General features: G+C 39.9%; 1 protein-coding gene across 4 annotated transcripts; it reads right to left on the reverse strand.

Annotated features, from left to right (window-relative positions):
- Nucleotides 1–9,200: 9,200 nt before the first annotated feature.
- On the reverse strand, nucleotides 9,201–17,523 carry tbx2b (T-box transcription factor 2b). Of its 4 annotated transcripts, none has more exons than XM_010868388.4 (7): nucleotides 16,718–17,523; nucleotides 15,413–15,689; nucleotides 14,088–14,234; nucleotides 12,631–12,707; nucleotides 12,269–12,456; nucleotides 10,979–11,592; nucleotides 9,201–10,199 (listed from the first exon to the last, which is right to left on the reverse strand). In XM_010868388.4, the coding sequence occupies exons 1-7, from the start codon at nucleotides 17,074–17,076 to the stop codon at nucleotides 9,765–9,767; spliced, it is 2,097 nt and encodes a 698-aa protein (XP_010866690.1). In that variant the 5' UTR covers nucleotides 17,077–17,523; the 3' UTR covers nucleotides 9,201–9,764. The 4 variants fall into 4 exon arrangements, with proteins under 4 accessions (XP_010866690.1, XP_010866896.1, XP_010866759.1 ...); XM_010868594.4 differs by having other exon boundaries at nucleotides 12,269–12,438; nucleotides 15,422–15,689; nucleotides 16,718–17,522; XM_010868457.4 differs by having other exon boundaries at nucleotides 15,422–15,689; nucleotides 16,718–17,522.
- Between the last annotated feature and the right edge of the window lie 7,803 nt (nucleotides 17,524–25,326).

Here is a 25,326-nt window from a genome sequence, read left to right on the forward strand (position 1 = left end):
ATTGTTCTTGCCTCAAGATGGCAACCAGGAAAACCTTGAAACTGGCATCTGTTGTCAACAGGAAATGCTGCATCAGATAGGCTGAGATTGTTGCTGTTCCTAGATAAACTTTAAGCTCCTCCAAATCCTCTACACATGCCTCATCCCAGATGAAAGGAACCCGTTTATTTTCCTTCTTTGGCTTTCCAACATTATCAGACATTATCTAGTCGTGTAGTGATCAGTGAAAAATTGGGCTAATTGAAATAAAAACATGATCAGTGAAATCCTTCTGTAGTAGCCCAAGAATCCCAGACGTTAAGGGATGGCCCCTCCCCCTGGACTTTTCTTCACTTGGAGTATCCTGAGCCGACATGATGCGTCCAAGGAACGTTACCTTCCCTCTTTGTAGGTGACATTGAATTGGTCTAAGTTACAGCCTCTGCCTGGAGTCTGGAAGACAGAAGGTGAAGGCCTACCCAAGTGCAAATCAAAGTCAACTGAGGAAACTAGGATGTCATGAAGGTGGATGAGTAGTGTACCGAAAAAGTAGCCTCCTAACACTTACTCTGTAAGTCGTTGCCGGGTTGTGGCTAAATCCGAACAGCATTTAGGTCCACTCAAATAGTGTTTTCACTGCTGTCATGGCCTGATAATGGAGACCTAAAAGTAACCACATTTCATATCAAGGGAGGAAAATAACGTTGCCTTTTCAAGGTCTTACAGTGAGTGGCAATGGGTATGCATCTCAATATGTGACATTGTTCAGATTATGCCTCTAGATTGAATTCACACCCATCTGTGGTGCTATTAGATGGGCTCCACTGGTCCGATTGGTGATCTATGATAAACAGCATCAGTCATTATTACTCTTCAAGAACACTTCCAAGAATTGTTGAGGAAAAGAAGCTTTTCACTCAGTTCGCTGGTCAGCATTTATGTGTCTACATTCACTGACTTTGACAGACCCTTTTAACTTACAGCTTACAATCTTGCTCTGACAGATGAACAATTACTTGCTCTGACAGATAAACAATTACTTTGTATCCCTGACTTCTGGGGGAACAACCTTTGCAGGCCTGCTGATCTCTGCCACTCTAGCAAGAGGAGACATGGAAATCTGTTTAGAAATGGCATTTGCACCCAACTGCGACCGTCTGATCCTAAACCTGAGTCAACACATGGCCCATCAGCACACTAAGGGGTAAGGTGCATGCCGGAGTAGAACTGACCAGCAACTGACATCTGTTTATGCCCTGAGGAAGGAAAAATCTGCCCTGGACAATTGTGTCACTGAATGAGGGAACAAGTACCTTCTGCTGGGCTTCGACTTTAACATATCTAAGATGGCCAGGCCTACCTAAGTCTTCCCCCCTGACCTTAGCCCATAACATTCAAATACATTTCCACTATCATTTTCCATGTTTTCCTCCTCAGACCAGAGGAACGCTCTAAAAACATCGCTGCACACTTTAAGAATGTTCTTTCCCAGGACCCCTAGTACTTGAGACTGTCCCCCTTTATTTACAGAGTCTGCCTCTTTTACAATGAAGACTTACTTCCCTGGAAAGATGTTGCCGCGGTACTCAGTTTCGTCTTCCATAAACTCTAAGACGGGTATGTCAAGGCTATTAGCCGCTGTTATCTTCACCAAACTGGCATCATTCAGACAAGTGCTCCCTCCCAAACAATCATATAAGTGGGAGGTGGATATGATCTTCACCTCAGACCCTGTATGAGACATCTTGTCTTTACTCCCCTAAAAACTTCTGCAATGAGACAAACATGCTCCGCTTCAGTGCTCAGTGCATGGTGGTTCTCCAGGCATGGACAGTCCCTTTTAATGTGGCCAGGCTCATGACCTTACTGTTCAAAAGTTTGGGGTACTTAGAAATGTCCTTGTTTTCCATGAAAACATACATGAAATAACTTTGAATGGTAAATATAACAAAATTAATAGGAAATATAGTAATTGACAAGGTTAGAAATAATTATTTTTAATTGAAATAATAATTGTGTCCTTTTTTTGTTTGATGACAACTTTCATCAAAGAATCCTCCATTTGCAGCAATTACAGCCTTGCAGACCTTTGGCATTCTAGTTGTCAGTTTGTTGAAGTAATCTGAAGAGATTTCGCCCCATGCTTCCTGAAGCACCTCCCACAAGTTGGATTGGCTTAATGGGCACTTCTTATGTAACATACGGTCAAGTTGCTCCCACAACAGCTCAATAGGGTTAAGATCCGATGACAGTGATGATCATGTATCATAGACAGAAAACCATCTGACTGCTTCTTCCCTAAATAGTTCTTGCATAATTTGGAGTTGTACTTTGGGTCATTGTCCTGTTGTAGGAGGAAATTGGCTCCAGTCAAGTGCCGTCCACAGAGTATGGCATGGTGTTACAAAATGGAGTGATATTCTTCCTTATTCAACATTCCCTTTACCCTCTACAAATCTCCCACTTTACCTCCACCAAAGCACCCCCAGACCATCACATTACTTCCACCATGCTTGCATCAAACACTTTTCTAGCATCTTTTCATTTGGTCTCAGAAATTTTCTTTTTTCTGACCTGAACACCTCAAACTTAGATTTGTCTGTCCATAACACTTAACACTCCAATCTTCCTCTGTCCAGTGTCCTCAAAATATTTTGCCATCTAAATCTTATCTTTTTATTGGCCAGTCTGAGATATGGCTTTTTCTTTGCAACTCTGCCTAGATGGCCAGCATTCCGGACGTCCTGCTTCACTGTTGATGTTGAGACTGGTGTTTTGCGGGTACTACTGTAGTAGTAAGTTGAGGATGTGAGACCTCTTGTCTGTTTCTCAAACTACACACTCTAATGTATTTGTCCTCTTGGTCAGTGGTGCCCTGGGGCGACCCACTCCTCTTTCTATTCTGGTTAGAGCCAGTTCCACTGTTCTGTGAAGGGAGTAGTACACAGCATTGTACGAGATCATTAGTTTGTAGGCAATTTCTTGCATGGAATGGCCTTCATTTCTCAGAACAAGAATAGACTGACAAGTTTCAGAAGAAAGACATTTTGAGCTTGTAATCGAACCCACAATTGCTGATGCTCCAGATATTCAATTAGTCTAAAGAAGGCCAGTTTTATTGCTTCTTTAATTAGTACAACTGTTTTCAGCTGAGTTAACATAATTGCAAAAGGGTTTTGGAATTATCAGTTAGCCTTTTGAAGTTATAAACTTGGATTGGCAAACACAACATGCCTTTGGAACACAGGAGTGATAGTTGCTGATAATGGGCCTCTGTATGCCTGTGTAGATATTCCATTAAAAAATGACAGTTTCCAGCCACAGGACATTTCTAAGTTCTCAAACTTTTCAATTGTATATATAACGTCCCTGTTCATCCAGAGAAGTGGTCTCTGTCTTTGCTGCCTCAACCTTATGTTGGTTTTTAGCCAGGGATTTTGTTGTCAAATGCCATAAGTTCTCTAAGCATGTGTCAGTGCCACTGACTCAGGCATTGTCTCAGAATGAACTGTGTCACAGTAGAACTTCGCCCCCTATCTGCAGAAGGGTTGATAGCTGCCAAGCCTCCCTCCTCCTACCACTTAATTACGTCTTGCATCAAGCCTAGAAACGTCAACTGTGTTTCATTTCAATGTTTTCTTTTCTTACATGTTTCATGTAACCATCACATTTTGGTGGTCTCTTTTGTTTGGTCAAAGAGGTGATCTCTGACATTCACTTATTGGTCTTTGTTCTATATTAGTGGCACGTGGAGAGATGCTTTAGTCTGGATCACTCACTCCTCAACTGAAAGTTCACCTTGTTTGTGGGTGGGGACACCAATCATACAGTGTGGGGGCCAGTGATGTTGCCTTGCTTTAACTCTAAATAACAGACTTTGCTGAGGAAAGTGTTTCACACTGCTCATCTCTAACTTGGGTGAGGAATCTTGTCAAATCTACAGACTGCCTTCTTTGTTAGTTCTTACTAAACTTTACTGTCAAAACTTTACATGAACCTCCAGATCTTAAGCTTTTTGAGAAATGTAATGTGGCCAGTCACAGTTCTTTCATCACAGGAGTTTTGAGCACTGACTTCTATGCCACTTAATCGTGACTTTCCGAAGGCGGGTTGGGACCTACTCCACCCTTCAATCCCCTTGAGTGATGAATGTCCTTGGAAATAGCTACCGTCGTCAGGTGACCCTTCTTTGTGTGTTTGCTGTTTCCCAGACGAATCTGACACAAAATTGCAGCAAATTGCAGCTTCCTCTCCCTTCACTCATTACCCAAATGTCTCCTGCTCTTTATCTCAGTAAACGTTTTATTTCACTTCCTTTTTCGACTAATATGAGTTACCATTATTTGTATGCATTTTTTAATGAGTCAATACACCAAATCGGCCCCCAAAGTTTGGACGTAGCCATTGAATGTGACGCAATGTGAGTAGTGTAGCAGCTGTCATTTATTTCAAACGAGGCATTCCTTAACTCTAGATCGTTGATGGCAACGCTAAACGCTTGATGGAACTAGTGTAGTTTCTGAGTTAGTAAAACAAATATAATATATATGTTTGTGTCAATCCTTATTTCTTCTCTGAAGTCCATGACTGTTCCCGACTTATCTACAACTTTATTTCAATGTGTTATCCCTACGTTATATTTAGTTGCTTCTGCTCTTTTAAAACGTGGTGCACTCAATCAGAGACTCAAGTATTTTTTCAGCTTTCTCAGCGCTATTACATGTAGAACCGATAGATAATAAATTTTTCCATCTCTATGGGTGTTAGAGATGGGTTATAGACATGGTTGTACGTTTGTATAGATTTAGGAGACATAACATGGCAGGTTAGGCGAATTAGGTTAAGATTGGGAAAAGGTTAGGCTTAGCTACATTGTAGAGTTGTCAACTGTTGTCCCATACGCAACAACTAGATGGAGATGTAGGCCTACTCCATATACACTGCTGTAGACATATACAAACCATCAGTCCCAACAAACTACAAAAATCCTAATGCTGGTTCCTTGATATAATATTAGGCTATTATCAATTCAGATCATTAAACGTAAGCAGGCCTTACCTAGCTGATACCACATTGGTTTATTGACACTCAGTTGGCATGGAAACTTACACTGACAGCTTATATAGGCTGTCAGTGCTAATTTGTTGAATGTAGCATTATAGGCCTATTTTCTAGGCCTACAATATCTACATACATCTAGGCCTATATTATCTAAACCATACCTTTCAGGTTCTGACTAAGGTAATGTAGCAGATGTTGAATAACTTCTGGGTTCAGTTATTTTAATAAACATGTGTCCAGGAGGAGGCAATGGCTTGAAAATGGAATATAATGGAAATTAGTCACAATAAAAAGCGCTAGCAGCAAACCCGTTTGAGACTGACAAGCACAATAATATTGTAAAGAATTAGCCTGTCAAACATTGACCTGTAAAGTCAAAACATTTATATTTGTCATTACTTCTCCACACACTTAAAGACTCAACATGAAATAGTCATGAACTAAATGCATAGGCCACTACCAATAATGTTGGTAAACAAGTTTTTAAAATGAGTTTCCATGAGTGAAAGAGCATTTCTGACATGTAACAATGGTATGCTATTATATATTATTTTCTCAATATTTTCTCCCCGTGGCCCGAACTGAGGTTCAGGTCGCCTTCCTCCCTGCGTGTCTATTCTGGGCTGATATCTGCTTCCTTGCTTTATCTCCGCCAGGAGATCTGTCTCCACTTCTCTAGTGGTAGGGTGTCCGTGTTCTCACCCAGCTGCGCTTCACGTTCTAAGATAGTCTATGGCACGGGGCGCGAGATAAGACGGAGGAGAGACTCACCCTGCCGCCAAGATAACCAGCTCCTGTAGCCCACTTTGGTTACATTGATTGGCACGTGTCAGGAATGTTAGAGTGGTTTTTAAGTTTACTGTTGCACGTTTGTTAATGATTTCTCTTTTGTTTGTGACCAACTGCTAATCGCAGAGACTGTTTACTCACCATCAGAAATATGGTCAGATTTTTAGGAACAGCAATATATTGGAAACAGAATTAATGAGCATATTGGCCTGTTAACGTTATTATCTGAAAATATGTCAATATGATCGAAGCTGCGGATAATTATTATTATTATTATTTTTACAGGAGAATATAGGCATATGATCCAATCAGTCAAAAACCTCCGAAAACCACATTGCTGAGAGTTTGGTCTCACGCACTCAGCGATCTATCCAATATATGATGTTTGAAGATTTAGGTAAAGCATAAACATCTGTGACAGTGCAGGACACAAATATGACTGTGAAGAACAAATTCGATAGATGATCATTTTCACGTAATTGTCTTATCCTGATTCAGAAAGTGCATACGGGCAACTCGTTATTGATCAGCATGGGTGTTGGTAAGGAAGAATGCATTTTTGTCCGGCCCATGCATGAAATAACCTACAGGTAAAAATGTGGTCAAAAACGGAATATAGTAATAGTACTCATCGTGTATTATCGAATCTATTGTAGCCTTATTCTAGCAGATTGCCTACTTAGGTTATTAGAAAATAGTTATTTTGGTATTGGTTTGGTCTCGCCCTCTGAATCTTGCTCACACTCTGCCATTTATATTTTGTTCCACCAGGCCCAGAGATTCCGTGTCTGTTGTGCAACATTAGAGGAATACACTGATCACACTGAACAAAGTTGTGAACAGTCTTGGCCTTTTTACCTCGCACCGTCACCAATCATTAGTTGCGATCCGCGAGGCCGCCACAGGAGCCTATTGATCAGTCATTGACTGATTGCTTTAGACAAATAGTTTTTTTATCCGAGAGTGCGAGGTCGAGTAGCTCGCTCTGTTAATTGTAGATAACAGAGTGAGCCACAATGGCCCCGTAATAGAATGAGAGTTTTGTGATTATCACTGCAGAAAGAAAAGAAAAGAAACAAGGGGTGCTCTAATTAGAAGAACCGTAGCTCGCGGGATCTCCTCCTGCTCCCCCTGCCTTTGTGCGCGGGTGTGGGGAGGCTGTGGCCGGCAGGCAGGCGCCGGTTGCTGGACAAAGGGCTGTCTGCTGCCAAAGTGGCTAGGCGTCCAAGCGTCCATCCTTCTCCGTGGATGGGCGCTATCATGAAATAACCCTTTCATGATGATATGGGGACAAGTTGTCCCCGATCAAATGATCCCCTCTCACGCGTAAACTTTCCATACCAATAACCACCCTCCGCCAAAAAAAATGTATTATTTGATCCCATGTGAAGAAAATGTTTGCGAATTTAAAATGTCACGCCTTATTGTTGCGCCAATGAGCAAGTTAGTTTATCATAGGACGGTTCAGCGAGTGTGTGAAGATAATCGTGTATATTTTTCAGGGCAATTTTAAAATGCGCAAACCTTGCTCACCCAGTGCACCTGGCCATGCTAGACGATGTAGCCCAACAACGATGTAGCCCAGACGATGTAGCAAAATTACTTTAATTTGTCTAATTTCTTCACCCGAAGTGTATACGATTTGTCAACATTCTCTATGTTGTTGTCATATTTAAAGAGCCTAGACATAACAATAGTGTGTGTGTGTGATCATAGTCTAGTTTTGTGTAGGGGATCCGTTTTTCTTATTCACTCAAACGGTTAACTGCGTCTATAGGCAGTAGGCTCCCACTGAAAGGCAGCGGATATGTAGGTGGGTCATTGAAGTAGAGAGGGGGAGACGGAACTTCCGTGTCTCGCACGCCTATAAATAAACTTATAGTAGGCAGCTATTAATAGTAGAATACAGACAATAATACAGGAAACCCTAATAGAAACACAGATTTCTGATTAAAAAATTGGTGCCTTGCATGTCATCACTCAAGTACCATTCAGTGACAAAGCAATCGGGTTAAATATTAGGCTACAATTATAGGCCTAATTGTTTGAATTTACATAGACTACATTGCTCTTATTACAAAAACCTACAAGACTTTGGTGTATCCTTCCTAAGATGTGGCAATGTAACATTTCGGATGAATTTATTGCACAATCATAATCGAGATGAGATTTAGAACTACGGGAATACTGGGCTAAGTATATTAAACCTCATTATTAAATATAGCCTAGTTCCGACAGAGGGCGTCGGACACCACTCTCTTTCGCTCTCTTTCCCTCTCTCCGCGCGCGTGTGTATGTGTGTGTGTGCGTGTGTTTGTGTGATTTCAGGTGTTTGACCTTACAAAATTATTTTAGTACGATTAAGTACTATAAAAATGATAAAATAATGATTTAGCGGCCTTCGTTATGATATTTGTAAAAATAATAGCACCAATAATACAACATGTGGGCCATATATAGATAATATTATACATTATATATTATACATTATATAATCATTCCAAATATTCTAGTCGGTGGGTCCACAAAATGTAAGTGAACAAAACATTTTAACACATTGATTTTTTTTATTGAAATTGTGAGAGAATTCAACAAAAAATGAATTTACCCGGACAACCAGCATAAACAAGAAAGGCTTTCAATTTAAATATATTTATATAGAGATATGCATGATGCACCCATTTAAAATGTTATCATTCCTTCTGTGTTGGAGTGAAATGACCTGAGGTTTTCCTATATCTTGCGTCTCCTGCAGATAATAGTCAGGTATGTGGATAAATAGGGAGCTTTCTCTCACTTTATCTATCACCCTCCTTTCTATCTCTCTTTCTCTCATGTCTGATATTAGTGTTTGCAGACAGAGACTGCAGATAAACATGGCACACGTTTTTTTCCTCCACGTGTCACAGGAGGAAAATCAGCTATGCATCACAGCGAGAGACATGTTCTGGTTGAAAACAACAAGCGCTAATAGCTATCATTTACAGTATAGCCTACGTTCATGTAAAATGAAAAACAAAAAAAGCAACGAGTTAAACTCTAAATAATATATACACGCCAATGTACAGTATTGAATAAATTAATAGTCTACCAATTGCATATTGTTGGATTCCTTTATAGCTTATTTACATGTTTTCATTTATTTTTATTACATAAATAGTTCAAACAATTCTGGCAGAAATTATAGGCTCTCTTCTAACAATTATTTTCACGTAACGTTCATCTTCACCATCCCTTTTGAAATAGCCTATTTTTAAAAACATTTTGGATTTAGCTTGTTTTCCGCTCTTCTACAGCAGGGTTCTCTCGTTCAACTCCGATTTTCGAGGGCAGAAACGCGTCAGGGTTTCATTCTCTCCTTTAATCGGGACACCAGGTTAGTGCAAGTACCTACCAGGTAAAAACAAACATGTTTTGTTCCCTCCAGGTTTCGGGGTTGAAGAGCCCTGTACAGTTTGTACTTATACTGCAGTGCCTCTCTTAATAAAACAAAAGCCCGCGTACTGATTATAGTTTAAAGAAGTAGTCACTTCAGTCCTGAAAACAATGCCACAACGTTGCAACTCCTTTTAACGTCAACGTGCCAGGCATATAGAATGTTGTTAGTCATTTTTCCTCATTGTATAGTGGGCCTATCCTCATCGTGTGCTTAAGTTTTAACCAGCAGCCTTAAAACTCAAATTCCCACATTTGGTTTGCATATTATTTCGATGATCAGGTTTCCTATTAGGCCCTTTATTAAAAGCATATACCAACACAAGTGACAGCAACTGTTTTCTCTCCTTCATTCCCTGCGTCCATTTTCAGTCCATGTGCGCAAAAAGGTAGGCATGTATGGGCCCTTCCTTGCGTAATGTGCTGTACAAAATAATGTTATTAAGTCCTCTGACATTTCAAGACAGGTCGTGAAGAAATATTTAATTCCGATATTGAAATCAATTAGGAGAGTCTCTAGGGGGACACGTCTCTCTCTGACTCTCCAGTCCGCTTACAAGTCTCTGGATATTTTGGAGCTCATTGATTGAGTCCTTCATCGATTTGGGGGAGCTGGTCCTATGACTCGAGCCTGCTTTGTGGTTGTGGTGCTCAGGCACGGGGCTCGTCTCCCTACTACCGGATTTGGAGGATTCGGAGCCTGGGTTTAGGCCACCTGGCAGTCCTGTGGTGAGCAGACTTGTGCTCTGGGCCATAGATACCGGGATATGGTAAGGGTTGAACCGAAGCCGGGGACGCGAGCTGGTGAGGAAGGGATTCCTCGATAGCGAGCTAGCAGTGGTGCTAGCAGGCATGGCGGAGGCCGCGGCTGCAGCAGCAGCCATATATGTGTATGGGTAAGGAAACAAGCCTCCAAAGGTCGGCATGGGAATGCCCTGGAATCAGACAGGAGAAATGGCAGTTAGTACTGGGACGGTAGTTTGCTGTTGATATATTCAGACAACGATGTAGTCTACTCAAGTGACAAGGCCAATTGCTTACTAAACTTTTGGAAATCAACAACCAAATTACGCAATCCATAATAGCGAGTTGACTTTAATAAATCTACATAAAATGAATCTTGCTTTAATTGGAAAGGTTGATCGTTTCTACCATGTTCAATTACCCTCAGAATTTGTATAATAAAATCTTTACATAAATATATAGTTAAGATCCAAAATGTATATTGTATATTGTTAAAACGCACATGCGTTTTTTCAAATTTTCTCGTTCATTAATTTATGAGATTCTTAGGCATGTTGTTTTTCACAAATAGAAGGCTGCTTTGAAATACTATCAACACAAATGTTGTTCAGTACGCTGCCTCTCAGGAAACGAGCTGGAGCCTCAGGCCACCGTCTAGGCCTAACGGCGATCTACCAGTGACCGGATCAACTAACAACATACTGTACTTTGCGTTTGAGTTCTGCCTAAAATCAGGCCAGCTAAATCTAGCATATCAGATCTGTTGGTAGACCACAATGCAATTCGTACAGAGATATTTCAACTAATTTTGCCCTTGCTTTAGCCAGAATGTAAAACTCTTCCTTCAAAGCCTATTGTAGGTCTAAATGATATGGGGCTCATAACAGTGGTGTCATGCAAAACGCAAAAATGGCTACCAGTGATCACTGCTTAAACTACGTGTTGCATGCAGGACTAAAGTCTCCCTTACCTGCGAGGCCAGCATGTGCTGCGACAGATGGAAGGGGAAATGGTTCGGAGTGCCCCCTGTGCCCTGGGCTGAGAGGCTGCCGTTTTCCATACCACTTGTTCCAGATACCGAAGCCAATAAATGCCCCATGCCCATGGCAGAAAACGCTCCGGGGCCCATAGCGAACTGTCCAGGGTGAAATAGCATTTGTCCGGCGTTCAAAGGGTTAAAAAACGGCTGACTTTGCAGGCCTGACAGGGCCAGGCTCTGCAGGTGGCTCGCGCTGAAGTGTGAGGGACTCTCGGTTTGAACCATAAGCGGTGAAAAACCTTCATTACTCGCGCTTATCCCGCCGCTGTCTGTGGTGTCCTTTTTAGACGAATCCGTAGTGTCTTTCCTGTGTCTGGTCTCCGTTTTGTCTTCTTTCTCAAGGTTCCTTATACTAAAAATGGACTCGTTCGTCTTCTTTGAGTCGGGATAGTCGTCTTTCTTGTCAAGACTAGGTTTATCCTTTACTCGGTCCTCGCACCTCGGGCTGAATGGAGAAGGTGGCTCGGCACCAGGGCTGTTCGATGCCGTACACCGATCGTCCTGGTGTTCAAGTTCTTGTTCACTGTCAGTACAGGTTTTATCATCTGTTATAAAAAAAGTAAAAAAAATAGTCAGTTAAAAGCTGAATGTTTATGGGCTTAAATTTAAAATAATCGACAAAATGCTAGACCTATGTCACGCACAGACATATATATTCATAAAAAGAGCATCAATAATGGAAAGTAAAATAACAGTTGAAACAGCAGTGGTTAAAACATTCACAAGCACACCCACACGCACTTGTGTAAGTGATTATTTTAAGTATACAGTCATGATTTAGTGTTAACATGCCTTAGACATTTCCTTCCTACATGTCAGCCCAAAAGGCCTAACGGAGCTTTAACATGGGACAATTTTTATTGTATTTTTAGTGGGCAAACTCTTTCTGCTTCCCCAGAGTAAATATAGACGTCAGTAATAAATGAAAGTTAAGCAGTCAAACGCTGTTAGGCTATGCATTTCCACATGAATCCGTTATCTCGGATTTGTAAGTGGTTTGAACAGGTAGGTATTCGGACAAAGTCTGAAGAAAAAGATCTGTTTAAAATTATTAATTTAAAGACAATTCGCTGCAAATAGTACTGGTAACTTGCATTTTTGTTATTCATGTATTTTTATTTTCTATATTTAAAATGTAGGCCTAGGCCATTGCCCAACGTACAAATGCCTTATGTTTAAGCCTATGAAAATTATTTAGATTTAGCCAAAAATGTGTGTTACCTCGGCTGATTCGACTGAACCTTAGCGGGCTGGATTTAGGTCCGATTGGGGAGTGCGAAGCATCTCTGCCGGTTGTTAGTTCGCTAGAGGAAGCATCCGAGTCGCCCCCGTCTCGGTCAGCTTTGCATTGGTCTTCATACATCCGCAGGGAGGGAAGGGTCAACTGTTTCCTAGAGTTGAACGGTTCCCTTTTAATAATAGTAGGCACATGTATTCAAATAAAGCATCCACACACCATTAACATTACGTAAGGGCAGCAATGGGCCAACATCAGAGTTAGAATAGCATGCAGATGTTGTCATTTTTACGTTGGGCGTTAATAAAACATACAGGTTACAAAGGCACTTAGAATATATACATACCTTTTCTCTCTCCTTCCATTTCCAGTGTCTCTAAATCCTTTCGCAAAGGGGTTATTATCAATTTTCAGTTGTGTAATCTGTGGACATGGAATATAAGGACAAATTCGTCAGGTAAGGGTTCAACCATGATAATGATTTCATATTTTGCTTGACTTATATGTGAATGTAGGGCTATGGTAGTCAATGTTAGGGTCACGAGTTTTTCTCCATTTGATTTTCCCATTATGCCCCGTTAAACACACCGAACAGAACACACTGGTGAAATAAAGCCCCGGTAGATCTTGCATTATTAATCGTGGTTTAATGACGAGGCGTTATTCTTACGAGCCCCATGAGAAACATACAGTGACTTAATATTTCTCCATACACTTTTTTTCGGAGAGATGGGGGAGGTTAGGGGGGGCGACTTGAACAGATTACTATCCTTATCCATAATTAATAATGTGGTTTGGGTAATTGCTGCCTCATGCAAAGCTTGCATGGAAACAATACTGCAAGGCTTCTATGAGCCTAAATGATTTGACTTGAATGGCATGGCATTGGAGTCACCCCAGTCACAGGAACCGCTGCACTCGCCGCTCGAGAGGCCGGTGTTTTCCCCCTCCTCACCTTGCAGAACACTCTTGAGGAATTCGCAAATCGACCAATAAGGGAATCGCTGTTCCCCTCGCCTAGCGTTAAGCATCTGTCACGCTTTGATCGCGCAGGCAACACCCGAGACTAGCTCGCGGACAAACTGACCACTGACGAGGCTTAAAGTGCATTCTAATCGATTGTGACTCTGCCATAAACTTTACGATAGCAACAAGACCACCAGGCCCCCTGACAAGTTCGCCAATTAGACTTGGGTGGGGGGTTTAAGATTAGACTGAAACTAAAATAAATTATCCTCATCAAATCTAGAAATTACCGACACCCTACAAAACATGGGGGAATTTAAATCAACCACAGCATATTGCCTTTAGAAGGTAATCCTTGTACACAACAGCCTATGTTTTCAAAAACCTATTTTACTAGTCAAATACACGCCTGCAATTATAGGTTAAACTGGTTACGTAAGGTAGTTTACCCATGAAATACGACAATGATGACCAACAGGCGTTGTTTGGACAGGTGCATGTATGCCTAGAACAACCTACGGATTAAAAATCCTGCAACGGGTAAACTGCATATTCCGACTACCATTCGCAAATAAAGATCAACAGATGACATAAAACACGGTTACAAGCCACTCAACCCAACAAATGAGTCCGGTTTGTTTACAGCATAAATTAAACAAAAAATGTACACTAACCACTAGATTACAGACAATCTTGGCCTTTATTATGAAATTAGGCTATAGGCCCAACCTTTTATGGCTGTGTTATTTAATGGTTTCTCAAACAGTAATAAAACAAATATATTCCACTATTGTACTGTAATATACATTATATTGTGTATTTTGTCAGAATGCTTACCTTGTCGTTTTGATAAGCTGTGACAGCTATGAAATCTGTCTCTGGAAACACATACGTCCTGAACGTGCTGTAGGGCAGCTTCAGGATATCGTTGGCTCTCACGATATGAAACCTGGGCTGATATTTGTGCATGGAATTAAGAATAGTCTGTGGAGAGGAGAAAAAAAACTTTTCAGTTTTCTTCACACCGCCTGATTCTTAGGCCTATCAATGTTTTATTCAATATGTAATTAAAAATGTTATTATTTAATATAATTATTTCTAAGTAGGTTTATCATACTAGTTTGTTACAGTGAGTATACTAATATGGCCTATACTGTGTTGAATGCAAGAGGAAACACCTAGTCATATAGATCCAAGATACAAAATAATATGCCAACATTTTAAAGATAAACGTTGTATGCATTATTTGAATTCCGTTATATATATTCCTCCCGTCTACTGGTAAATCTAATGGGTATTTCTATCTGATAACATTAACAAACTGTATATAATATTACAAACTACAAACAAGGACACTTGGTAAAACAATGGGCAATTAATTTGGTGGCCTGTTGGACAAATGATTCTTAGACATATCAAAACACAGTCCAACCTATTGCAAAAACGTCTTGATGTGTCTGGTATTTAAATGTTAAATTGATTTAATGTCAGTTGGTTTGTTAGCACATAGGCCTATGTTTAATATAATTGAAATCACGCTTTGATGCTACCGTTTCTCTAGTTTTTGAGGTATCCATAATGTACCACTTCTTTATGTCTCATTTTCCATTATAGGAAACACCACTTCACGTCATGGACTGACAGTGAAACACGCCTGCGGATTTCTACTCTTCTCCGTCTCCTTAACTCGATTTCTGATTGTCTATCGTAATAATCTCATATAGTCTACTCAGGAACGTCCTCTTGGCTTATGCAAGGCTTTTTAAAATCGCAAATCGATTACTTCAATCTTTCTCAGAATGTACGCACTACTCAGGTTTGTAAGTGTACAAATGCGTTATAATACAATTCATGAAGCTTTATACAATCTTATCAAATTTTTTGAAACAATGAGTTGAACTGGCGACAATGAGTTGAACTTGCATGTCGATATTTTCAACAGCTTGGCAGTAATAAGTCAATTATTTTTACAATACAGTGCCAATTTACGTTAGTATTAAAGAACTATACAAAAATCTCACTTGATAAATCCAACAGTATAGGCCGATCTGTAACAATGTGTTAGTCTAAAACAAACAATATTCTGTAGGCCTTTAAAATAAGTGGGATTTAATATATTTCAGAAATACAAGTGCGTGTTAAATAAATAAAAGTCAACATACAGTACTTACAAATCCATGCTTGTCCGAGATATTGTTGGTCAGCTTCAGTTTATGGAAAGCAACAGGCTTGGCCATCCACTGCTCTCCCGTAGCCGGGCTATCCGGGTGAATGTACATTCTCTTAGGCATCTCGGGATCGGCCTTTCCCGCTACCATCCAGCGAGAATTGTGGAACTTGTAACGGCAGTCGTCCGCAGCGACAATATCCATTAATAGAATGTACTTGGCTTTTTTATCAAGCCCATTTATTCTGACTTTAAACGGAGGAAACATTCTCCTAGAAAAAACATACATGAGCCCAGTTAATTGAATGTAATATATACAAAAATATTACATTTCATTTTTCCAGTAATTTCTCAGAAACGTGGTAATAACACTTTATTAACACGTAGATTGTAGGCTATTTGCTCTCGTTAGTCCTGGAAAAACGTTAACATAATTTAATCGATAGACTTGTAGTAGTAAGTTATTGTCGAATTGGTTAATATTACTTGACAGAACTGTCATTTATTACAATGGCGTTATATCGAATAATATATATGAAGCTTAATCATTAGGCTACCATGATAACATTTAAAAGTAAAACAATACTAAGACAAACAAGTTTTTTTTCTAGTGTTGTTAATACAATTTAAGAATTTGTCTATTCGGCCAGGTGAAATATATTTGACACAATCACTTAAGTTAAATCACAATTCTCTTTCTCAAGTGACAGTCTGTTTACAAAATCCAGAAGCTCAACTGTCATGACAGAATGCAGTTGGATGGATCATACTGGTCTCGTTTTGCTGACTAAAATGCCAGGGGAGGTTTTTGTCCCCGTCTAGCAAGACTAAAAGCCAAAACAATACGAAAAACGGCTCGGGTTAATGCATTCTATATTCTCAAAATATTTTGAACATTATGTCAAATAAATTGCTGCTAATCTATGTGCCTATTTTGTTCTCTTTGATTATACCTCCCACTGAAACTAAATATCACAATAGCAACCTTAAGGAAACATTGTAGTCACTTTTAAGGTAAGCAATTCACTTATTTCGACGATAAATCTAGGCTATAAATGAAAGAACAGACAATTGACTACAAAGAAAATCTATCACATCCAACCAGTCTAGCCTACCGCTGGGTTGACTATATTTTTCAGCTGTAATCCTAAATGTAGCTACATTCGAACTTTCTTCAATTTGCCATAAGCTTGTTGCTGATATACAAAATAAATCTGACCACAACGTACATCACAACGTACATCAGCCAACAGTATGGACATAGAAGAACAATGGCGATGTAGGCAGAGCGCACTCTCACCTTCCAGATTTGGTAATGACCATCTCTGTTCCTATTTTGTGAAACTGGTCCCATAGATCCTTGGCCTCCAGTGTGACTTTGGGGTCGTCCTCCACCTCTTCCTCTGGCTCCAGACTCTTCAGGCTGCGGAGATGAGCCGCCTGATGGTGGTGGCTGAGAGCCGGGTGGAGCCCTGCTTCCGCGGCTCCAACAAGATGGTCCGACATAGGCTTAGTGAGTGCCCCAGGAGGCAGAGTGAGCGTGGGGAAGAAAGAGGGCTGCGCCGCCGCTAGGAAAGCTGACATGGGGAAGTCGGTCGGACGGTGAGCGTGGAAAGGGTGATAAGCCATGGCAGTCCCTGTGAAAACTGGATCTCTCATCGGTGCATCCAAAAAACCGAAGTGAAATTATGATATACAGTGATATTCCCCCCCTCGGCAAAAAAAACAGTAGGTCCGATATTTGTAAAAAAAAAAGTTTGCTATAGGCTACAAAAGTAATTTCAAAAACGATGCCAGATATGAATTAACGCGTTGTGTGAGGTTATTAGCACATAAAAAGAGGAAATTCTAAGAATTAGACTATAGCCTACTACACGTAAACTCGGGTTGCCTGTACCTCCACGAAGTGCAGTAATAATATCAGTCAAAGTGAGTGAAGTAGCGAGGCTTAGAGAGCAGAATCGGGATTTCCTTCTTCTCCACCAGTCGCTTCAATGAAAATAAGATGTCTCTCTCAGAAGGCTGGAGCAATCATTCCACGCGGACACGGAGTTGAAATGGTTGTTAGATCTTTCCCTGTTCACTGTAGAACTGTGACTATCTCACATGTCCTTCCTGCCTCGATCCCAACACTAATGAACCAAGCCCCTGATTGCTGATTTTACGCTTTCTGGACCAATTGTGGGCCTCTATAGGCGTGGTTTTGACAGCTCCGGCCAAGCTCAATGAGAGGGGGACGGACAAGAAGGTGTCGGAAGCATTAGCAGTAAGAAAACATGTCAACAGAATAAAATATTAACCAATGACAGGAAAGCTCGGGAAATCCCACCCCCATCCCCAAGCCAAACACCGGGTCAGCCCTCAATTCTTGGCCGGTGGAGACATCACTTCGGTCGGCTTGCGCTTTATACTTTCGATGAGGTGCTCCTTACCTTGTCCGGAGCATAACTCCAGCCCAGAAACAGTGCCCGTATATAGCTTATATTAATTGCTTCATTGTCGCTTTCATGAAGAAGCCTAAGAATTTAGCTAAGGAAAACGAAGGTTCAAAATAGCTATGTTAGTTGCGGTTCTATTCCATGTGAAGATTATATTGTCTGTTTAGGTCCTTTTTATTTTTGTTAGAATTTATAGGCTATTATGTCTGGTTTTGTTTGTATTGAATTCCGCGTGCGGTTTTATCTGAAGTGATTTTCGTGGTTTGCCCATTCATAATAGCATAGGCTACTGCTATTCCCTCTCTGGTTATACGTAATGATAGACCTAGGCAAATATTTTCTTGATGATAGTACCGTTTACAGCCACCCGTACCAGCGTGGTAGGCTATCAGACTCAATATTTCAGAACTGTCAATTTCCGTGACTCGCTGCTGTTTTGTGAAAGACTTAACGGGAAGGACAGCGGCTAATAAACCGGACATTGCCACTTTAAAAAACTGCCCGGGGTCATTCGAAAAGCGCAGAGCCAGATGCTGCGACGAGGCAAGAAGAAAGAAAACAGATGAATGAATTTCGAGAGAGAACGCGGTGAGTGCTTTCTTATAGCCCATACCAAAACTAAATATTATTTTTTCTGAAGTGTAGCATATGTTATTCACTCGTTTTTTGGAAAATACATAACTGAAATTCATAAAACCTGAACCAACGCAAAGTGATTTAATGAACATTACATTAATGAGCGCGTTGTATTGCCTTAATGTAAAAATAATACCAGAAATAACCGAACATTTAGCTATTGATAGGTCTTTTGGTGTTTTTATTCCAGTATGGATGTTTTTCTTTCTTTTTCACTGTTATCTGACAGCATTATTATGATATGTTGTGAGGGCTGTCTCCTCGTAGCGCGAGGCCTCAACAACGTCCCGACTTGCACATACAGTTTATTGGTGGACTATGTGAAAACACATGCAGTAGGCCATAGCCATAGAATATTGCAACAACCTCCAAGGCGACTCAAACACATGGTCTCGGTACTGATATGCTGAACCTCTAAGAAATGCATTATATGGACCCTCGGCTTGAATCGGTTGGTTCAAGAGAAGTTTGGCGCCAGTAGGCTGACGCATCACAATAAGCAGTCTCTTGTCACTTCATATTTACCCTAGAATCATCTCAGCAGCCAAAGCCCTCCAGCCCCCTCGCTGTTCACGACCAAGTTGCAGTGTATAACTCGAGTTTCTTGTCTGAGAATACTCTTTCTGAGTGATATTAGGCTACTTCGCGTCCAAATGTGAGAATGTTGATAAACACCGAACAGTCTTCCCAGATTTGATCTGGGGAGAAAGTCTTTGATCCAACGCCACAGACAAGGCAGCAGATCCGGCTCCGCTCAAGTTCAATACAGAACATCGTCAAAAACGGAAACAAAAACTCATAGCCCAACCTTCTGAATGAGTTCGCCTGAAATAAACCACACATTTTTTATTAACCCTTTCATCGCCGGCTGAATCGCGTTTTGTGTTCGTCTGTTGCTTCCGTATCAGTAGCTGCACATCTCCACTGGGATCAGCGTCTATAAAATATGAGACATTCCCTTCCAAGTGCACGTTGGGAGTTTGAAAGACTGACATTAGATATAAAAACCGGAAATAATGCAACTGTAATCTGTAAAAGTATGTAGTGTGTAAAAGAAGCCTACTTTTTGAAGATTTACCCATTTTGAATGGTATACCTGCAGGAGCTACTGGAGACGTTTTGTGGTCTATTCGTGCCCTTGGGATAACTTATTCATATGATTTGATTTGTAATGTACCATACCTCCAATGAAAAAATAATAGCATCAACACCATGTAGTTGTATGTTTTTTGGTGGCAAGTGGGGAGACGCTTGTTTTATATACCCGAATATGAAATTCACAGAAAATAAACTGATTGTGTTAATGTATAAAATCATAATTTTAATATTTTTGGAAGGTTGATAAGTTATTTTAGCAGGCCATCCCAAATTAAATATGATTTCCCTCCAGAGTTGGTCACTGTAAACTGCAATAAGATTACAAAAACATTATTTATTACAAAACTGTCTTTGCATTCAAGACATTCTGTAAAAAAAAAAGAAAAAGTTTTTTTTACTTCGGCCACCTGTATTCCAAATTCTGGGAAATTAGATTTCAGTGATTTGAGTAATCACGAATATAGAGCGGAAGTTGAATGTAGAGAATCGTGTGTTGGCCTTTATTAGTCGGTTTGACTTTGTCATGTGACTTAAGGGTAGCCTAATTTTCTTTTTGTGTAATTTGTTGCAGACTATGCATAATTGTCAAAATAATGGAACATTTGTTGCAATAATAAGTTGCTGTCAGTTATGCTCAATGGATAAGGAGGATATTACATTCGGTGACATCCTACATATTTCATAATTTAGTTTTGTGAATAGAGTTATCTTAAATATTTTAAAATACACTTTGTTATTGAGTACGTATGCCTACAAATAGGTCTATAAAGAACTATTTGATTCAAATTGAGTTAATCTGCAGATAGCATATTTTTTATGAAGGTATGCTCTTATGAAGGTCTATGTAATTGTCTTGTTTCTCGTCTTAGATACACGCAACTAGTAGCCTTAATTAATTCAGTCAGTGAAGTGAGACGCGTGCTACTAACGACGCCACTATTGCTAGACATATAGAATAGTTCGCCTCCAAGCTTGCTTCAAGTTCAGGATGGGGATAGAAACATTCAGAGTGGAAAAAGATTAGCAACACATGGAGAATGTTAATGGTTTTCTATGTATACACTTACACAACTAATTACGTGAACAACGGTTTTGTAATTACGCTTAATTTATTTGATGTGTGTATATGTAGCCTCCCCTCCATACACATCTAAATAAACATGAAAGCAATCTTAAAGTGATGTGCTGTTATTACAGATGACTTGAAACGTCGTTCGTGCCAGAAGTGATCTCCATTTAGTGCTAACCGTTATAAAACAAAGTCTGAACGCATGGCAATAACTGAGATATTCAGCAAATTTGGGTTGTATGGAGAACATAGTCCTTAAGAAAAAGGCCTTTTAGATCTTTGTGCTCGCTCCCGTGACAGGAGATGTGCTCGCCAAAATTCGAGGTAATTTCCTATGAAACGAGTATCACGCCAAAAGAACAACAGCTATAATTTTGCATTAAACCCTGTGCCTTGCCTTTTGTAACTGATACATTGCGGTGAATTATATGCTAATATATGGCATAACTGGACACTAGGCTATAGGCTACAGCATGCTTATTTGTATGTAATTTAGTATTGTTAGTTTTTATCCCCGCTTCATTGTTAATTTTTCCTTTCATCTTTTCTTTTTCTCTTCCCATCTCCCTGCATCATCTCTCTTGCTATATTTAGCCGGTAGACTGAGGCCTTGGCGCCAGACCGTTTAAGACCTGTCAAAGTCCCTCATATTTCCCCTTGTCACATGTATAGGCTACCCAGCGCCTCCTCCAGCCAGGCTACCACAACCCCCTCTTCCCTCCCTCCTCTCCTCTTCTCCATCGCTCTTACATTCTCGCTTTACGCCCCCCCCCCCACCCCCAAACGTCTTTCTCTCTCTCTCTTTCTCTCTCTCTCTCTCTCTCTCTCTCTCTCACACACACACACTTCACATTTCTCTCAATGTCCTTCTCTCTCTCTCATTAAAGGTTTTAATCCCTGTTTCTCGCCCTCTGCGAACTTTGTGCAATTTGCTCGTCTTCGCGCTCGTGTTGTCTCATTGACCCGAGTCAGCAGGGCTGCCGGTGGGCTGTCCCATCCGCTTGGCCAAATTGCGACTGATTGATGAAAAATAACAATTCTCACAAGCAGTGCTGTTAGTCGACTAGGCGCCCCCACAACTCAGACCCCCTCCCATCCCCTCACTTTGGCAGACAACACACACACACACGCGCGCGCACACACACACACAGAGGTTTAGAGTCAAACATTAGTTGTAACACTTGTTGTTCATGAAAAACGTTGCGTAAAAGTGGAGGGGCAAAAGGGTAAGCTACTGTATCCACATGGCGTACTGTTATGAAAAAATCCCAAATAACAGAATTTTACTCTAATTGATCAATAAACCACAAGTTTAATATCACATTGAAAGTTAGCGTTTGTAATAACAGGTTAATAAGAGAGTTATTATCCTGTGGATTGTGAATATGTTTAACATTTGGACATAGCCTACGTTTTTACTCTTAAAATGAAACCTTTATGCTTTTGTCTCTACGACGTCCTCGTGTTTAATGTAATGAATGACGTTTTTGGCCTACAGTAGCTATAACGTTCGCAGGTAACAACAGGTGGGGGCGCTAAAATTACCAACCCAAAAACGCCCTTGGGCTACTAGTCACTGTTACCTTGCTAAATCCATACTTGTTCTCTGTGCTGTTGACTGTGTCTCTGTGCGACTGTGCAAGTTCATCTGACTGTAATTAAAAAGTGTGTGTGTACAGGAGAACATGTAGCGTGCTACATTGTGACAAACATGGCATCGCCTATATTTGAGAGTGAATGCAGTTAGGTTCTTTTCTGCTTCTGGCACCACAGATTGAAGGCACACCGAACTCCATGAAGCCCTGGAACTGGAAGCCCGCCGCCGGCCCTCTCTTCCCCGGCTTACCCGACTTTGATCAGCGAGGCCTGGCCCGGGAACCGCCTGAGCGGTACAGCAGGTGGGTTGCTTTTTCAATTACAACCCCATAGGTGACCCAGGCATATCATTAACCCACTCACAATCACTGCAGCGCGTTTAACACATGCGTAGTAGGTCAGGGAGCAAGTTAACCGGATAAAAAACAGATTAAAACGCTTTCTAGTTTTAGTTGCAATAGTATTGTTATGTCAGGTAATGGCTAAAAAGTTGAAGTAGTCTGTAATTATAGATTGTTTGGTTAAAAGTTGTATTCATATAATCTTGATTGATCATATTATAGAATAAAAGATTGACAAATACTAACAATCATTGACTTCTGAAAAGGTATAGACCTAAAACGAAAAAATTATGTTAGGCTACTCTCTTTTGAGCTATTCAGTCAAACATCCATATATATCTAATAATGAACATGCATTGTGCGAGTGGCTTACAAAAAACAATAAACGGGAACCCATAGACCTCAGACATGGCAGTTTCATGATCCCACCGATATCAAGGTTAGATTAACCTAGGCTACTCATTGTATCAAATAGTACCATGCTTTCTTTATTTTGATTAAATGGTTCATGTTGAATCCCTTTGTTCTAAGTGAGAACATATACTTTCAGGTTGTGAACATTCTGCCCCTATGACCTATCAAATTCAAGAAAAAATTTAGCACATTGATTGACCTCGTGAATTAACTTAAGCTACTGTTGACACGAAAGGTAACAAGAAGATATCTTTCTACAGTTTGTTTGTAATACAGCTTGATTTAACAACAGTGCTACAACACTGATTTGCTCGCACCTTTCAATGTGTTTCTTTATTTTAGTGTTGATAAGATGATGTAATCTAAGTCTTGACCAATAGGTACATTATAGCCTCGTTAAGGTAACAATGCCAATGACTGACTACAATAAACAAAGCTGATATCGTGATTCGTCCTCAAACAGGAGAGAGAGACCTATATGCGTTTTGTGTAGGCTAAGAAAATACAATTAAAATCAATTTGTGTCAATACTGATGAATAGTCTACTTGTAGGACTACCTGCTACAGGGAATTGACAATATATGTAATTGAAAGCAAGCATAATGTAGGCCTAATTGTTACAAAGGTAGTTTAAATACATCGAAAACTACATCGGAAATAGATTTTAGTATATAGGCTACGGGTTGGTTTATTTTTCTGTCAGTATAGCCGTTATGTGCTTGACATCGCATCTAACAATTTGGGGTTATTAAAATGTCTTAGCTCAATTAGCTTTTAAAATACTTTATGGTCGAGTTGATTGACTAACAATATGTATTTTCTAATAGCGATCTTGATTAATAAAATGTTTCATCAGTATGTCTCCAACATGCACTTTTCCTTAAGAAATAATTTTCGTTGTTTCTCGCCAGTCTGGGCAAACTCGTGTTTAACTGAGTTGAACCTGTTGACAGTTAACTCATACGACGAGATCATCGAATCTTATTTATATTTAATGTGAACCCTATGAAGTATATCGGTTGTCCCTGAAACAGATTATGGGAATCCGATTAAAATACTAAATACAGGGGAGATATGAAATTACCTGAACTCCGGGGGAAACGACTTTAATTTCTGTCATACTTTAATTTGGCGAGAAGGAAAGCACTTTTGCGTGTTAAATTTCCAACTCAACCTCTCACATGATGGCATCTATCATTAAATTAGAACTAAGTGTACACATAGGTAGTCCGTAATCTTGTTCTGAATAACGCAATTAGGGTCCTGTAGCCTACTCAGTTTATGCGGAAGTCTTTCGTTTGAATAAACCCATTGCAGGAAAATATTTTTTCATTGGATATTTGGCACTGTTAGCAATACACACGGGTGTATGCTATATAGCCTACAGATATTCGAAAAGTGGCTATTATTACTATTACTACTAGTATTAATAATAATAAAGCTTCATGAGAATTTGCAATGTTTGTGTCACTGTCATCAACAAAGCCTTCCTGCAATGACTATGCCAATTCCTGCTATATTTTGTCAGTCATATCCATATAAAAAATAAGGTATTATAATAACATTTAAAAAATTGAAAGATTGCTTTCAAATGCCTGCCACTATAAATCGATCCACAAGTAGGACGAGTTGATATTTGAGATCCAGCCGTTTCCGGATCAAAGGAGTGCACCGAGTAGAGGAACGTAATTACATGGTAAAGGATTAGAAGAAAGTGAATTTACTTCCTGACAAGGAGTCTGGCAAGTCGTGAAATGCAATTAAAATATCACTTCAGATGATATGGCTACATGTGGTTAATATAGAACAGATATTTATATCCGAAACGATATATTATTTTGGGCATACATTTTCTAAATGGGTTGACCCGGTGATCGAACTCTCTATTCTGATGATGAAGTGTCAGTGTCACATCCAACTGAGCTACAGATGACCCTAATGAGATGCAGAGGTAATTCTATTACGGTATGTTAAGTGGAATGTTGGTTAATAACATGTTCCAACAGTGACTCAAAATAAATAAAATAAATACGATTAGTTTGATTATATCGTGTATGGTATGTAATAATAATCTACTTCACCAAATATGTTCTGTCATTTATGTTTGTTATGTTATAAAACTGGTTAATGACTTGCCAGTTATTAACTTGTCAATTAACCTTTTGTAGGTGAATGGTTCATGTAGTACATTTTTCTACTAGGTTCAATGTTATTACAATAACTAGAGAGTAACAAATGTTTAGATTAATATATAAATATAATATGGCCACATATCATATAATAACTTACAAACATCAACATTTTTATGTACTACTTC

Source organism: Esox lucius, chromosome 1 (genome assembly GCF_011004845.1).
Source record: "Esox lucius isolate fEsoLuc1 chromosome 1, fEsoLuc1.pri, whole genome shotgun sequence".
NCBI lineage: Eukaryota > Metazoa > Chordata > Actinopteri > Esociformes > Esocidae > Esox > Esox lucius.

Coding starts and splice junctions, on each gene's coding strand:
- tbx2b (XM_010868388.4), bottom strand. CDS start 17,076: ATGAGAGATCCAGTTTTCACAGGGACTGCCATGGCTTATCACCCTTTC. Junction 12,457..12,630: donor AATGGAAGGAGAGAGAAAAG/GTATGTATATAT, acceptor TATTATTAAAAG/GGAACCGTTCAACTCTAGGA. Junction 10,200..10,978: donor AGCACATGCTGGCCTCGCAG/GTAAGGGAGACT, acceptor GTCTGATTCCAG/GGCATTCCCATGCCGACCTT.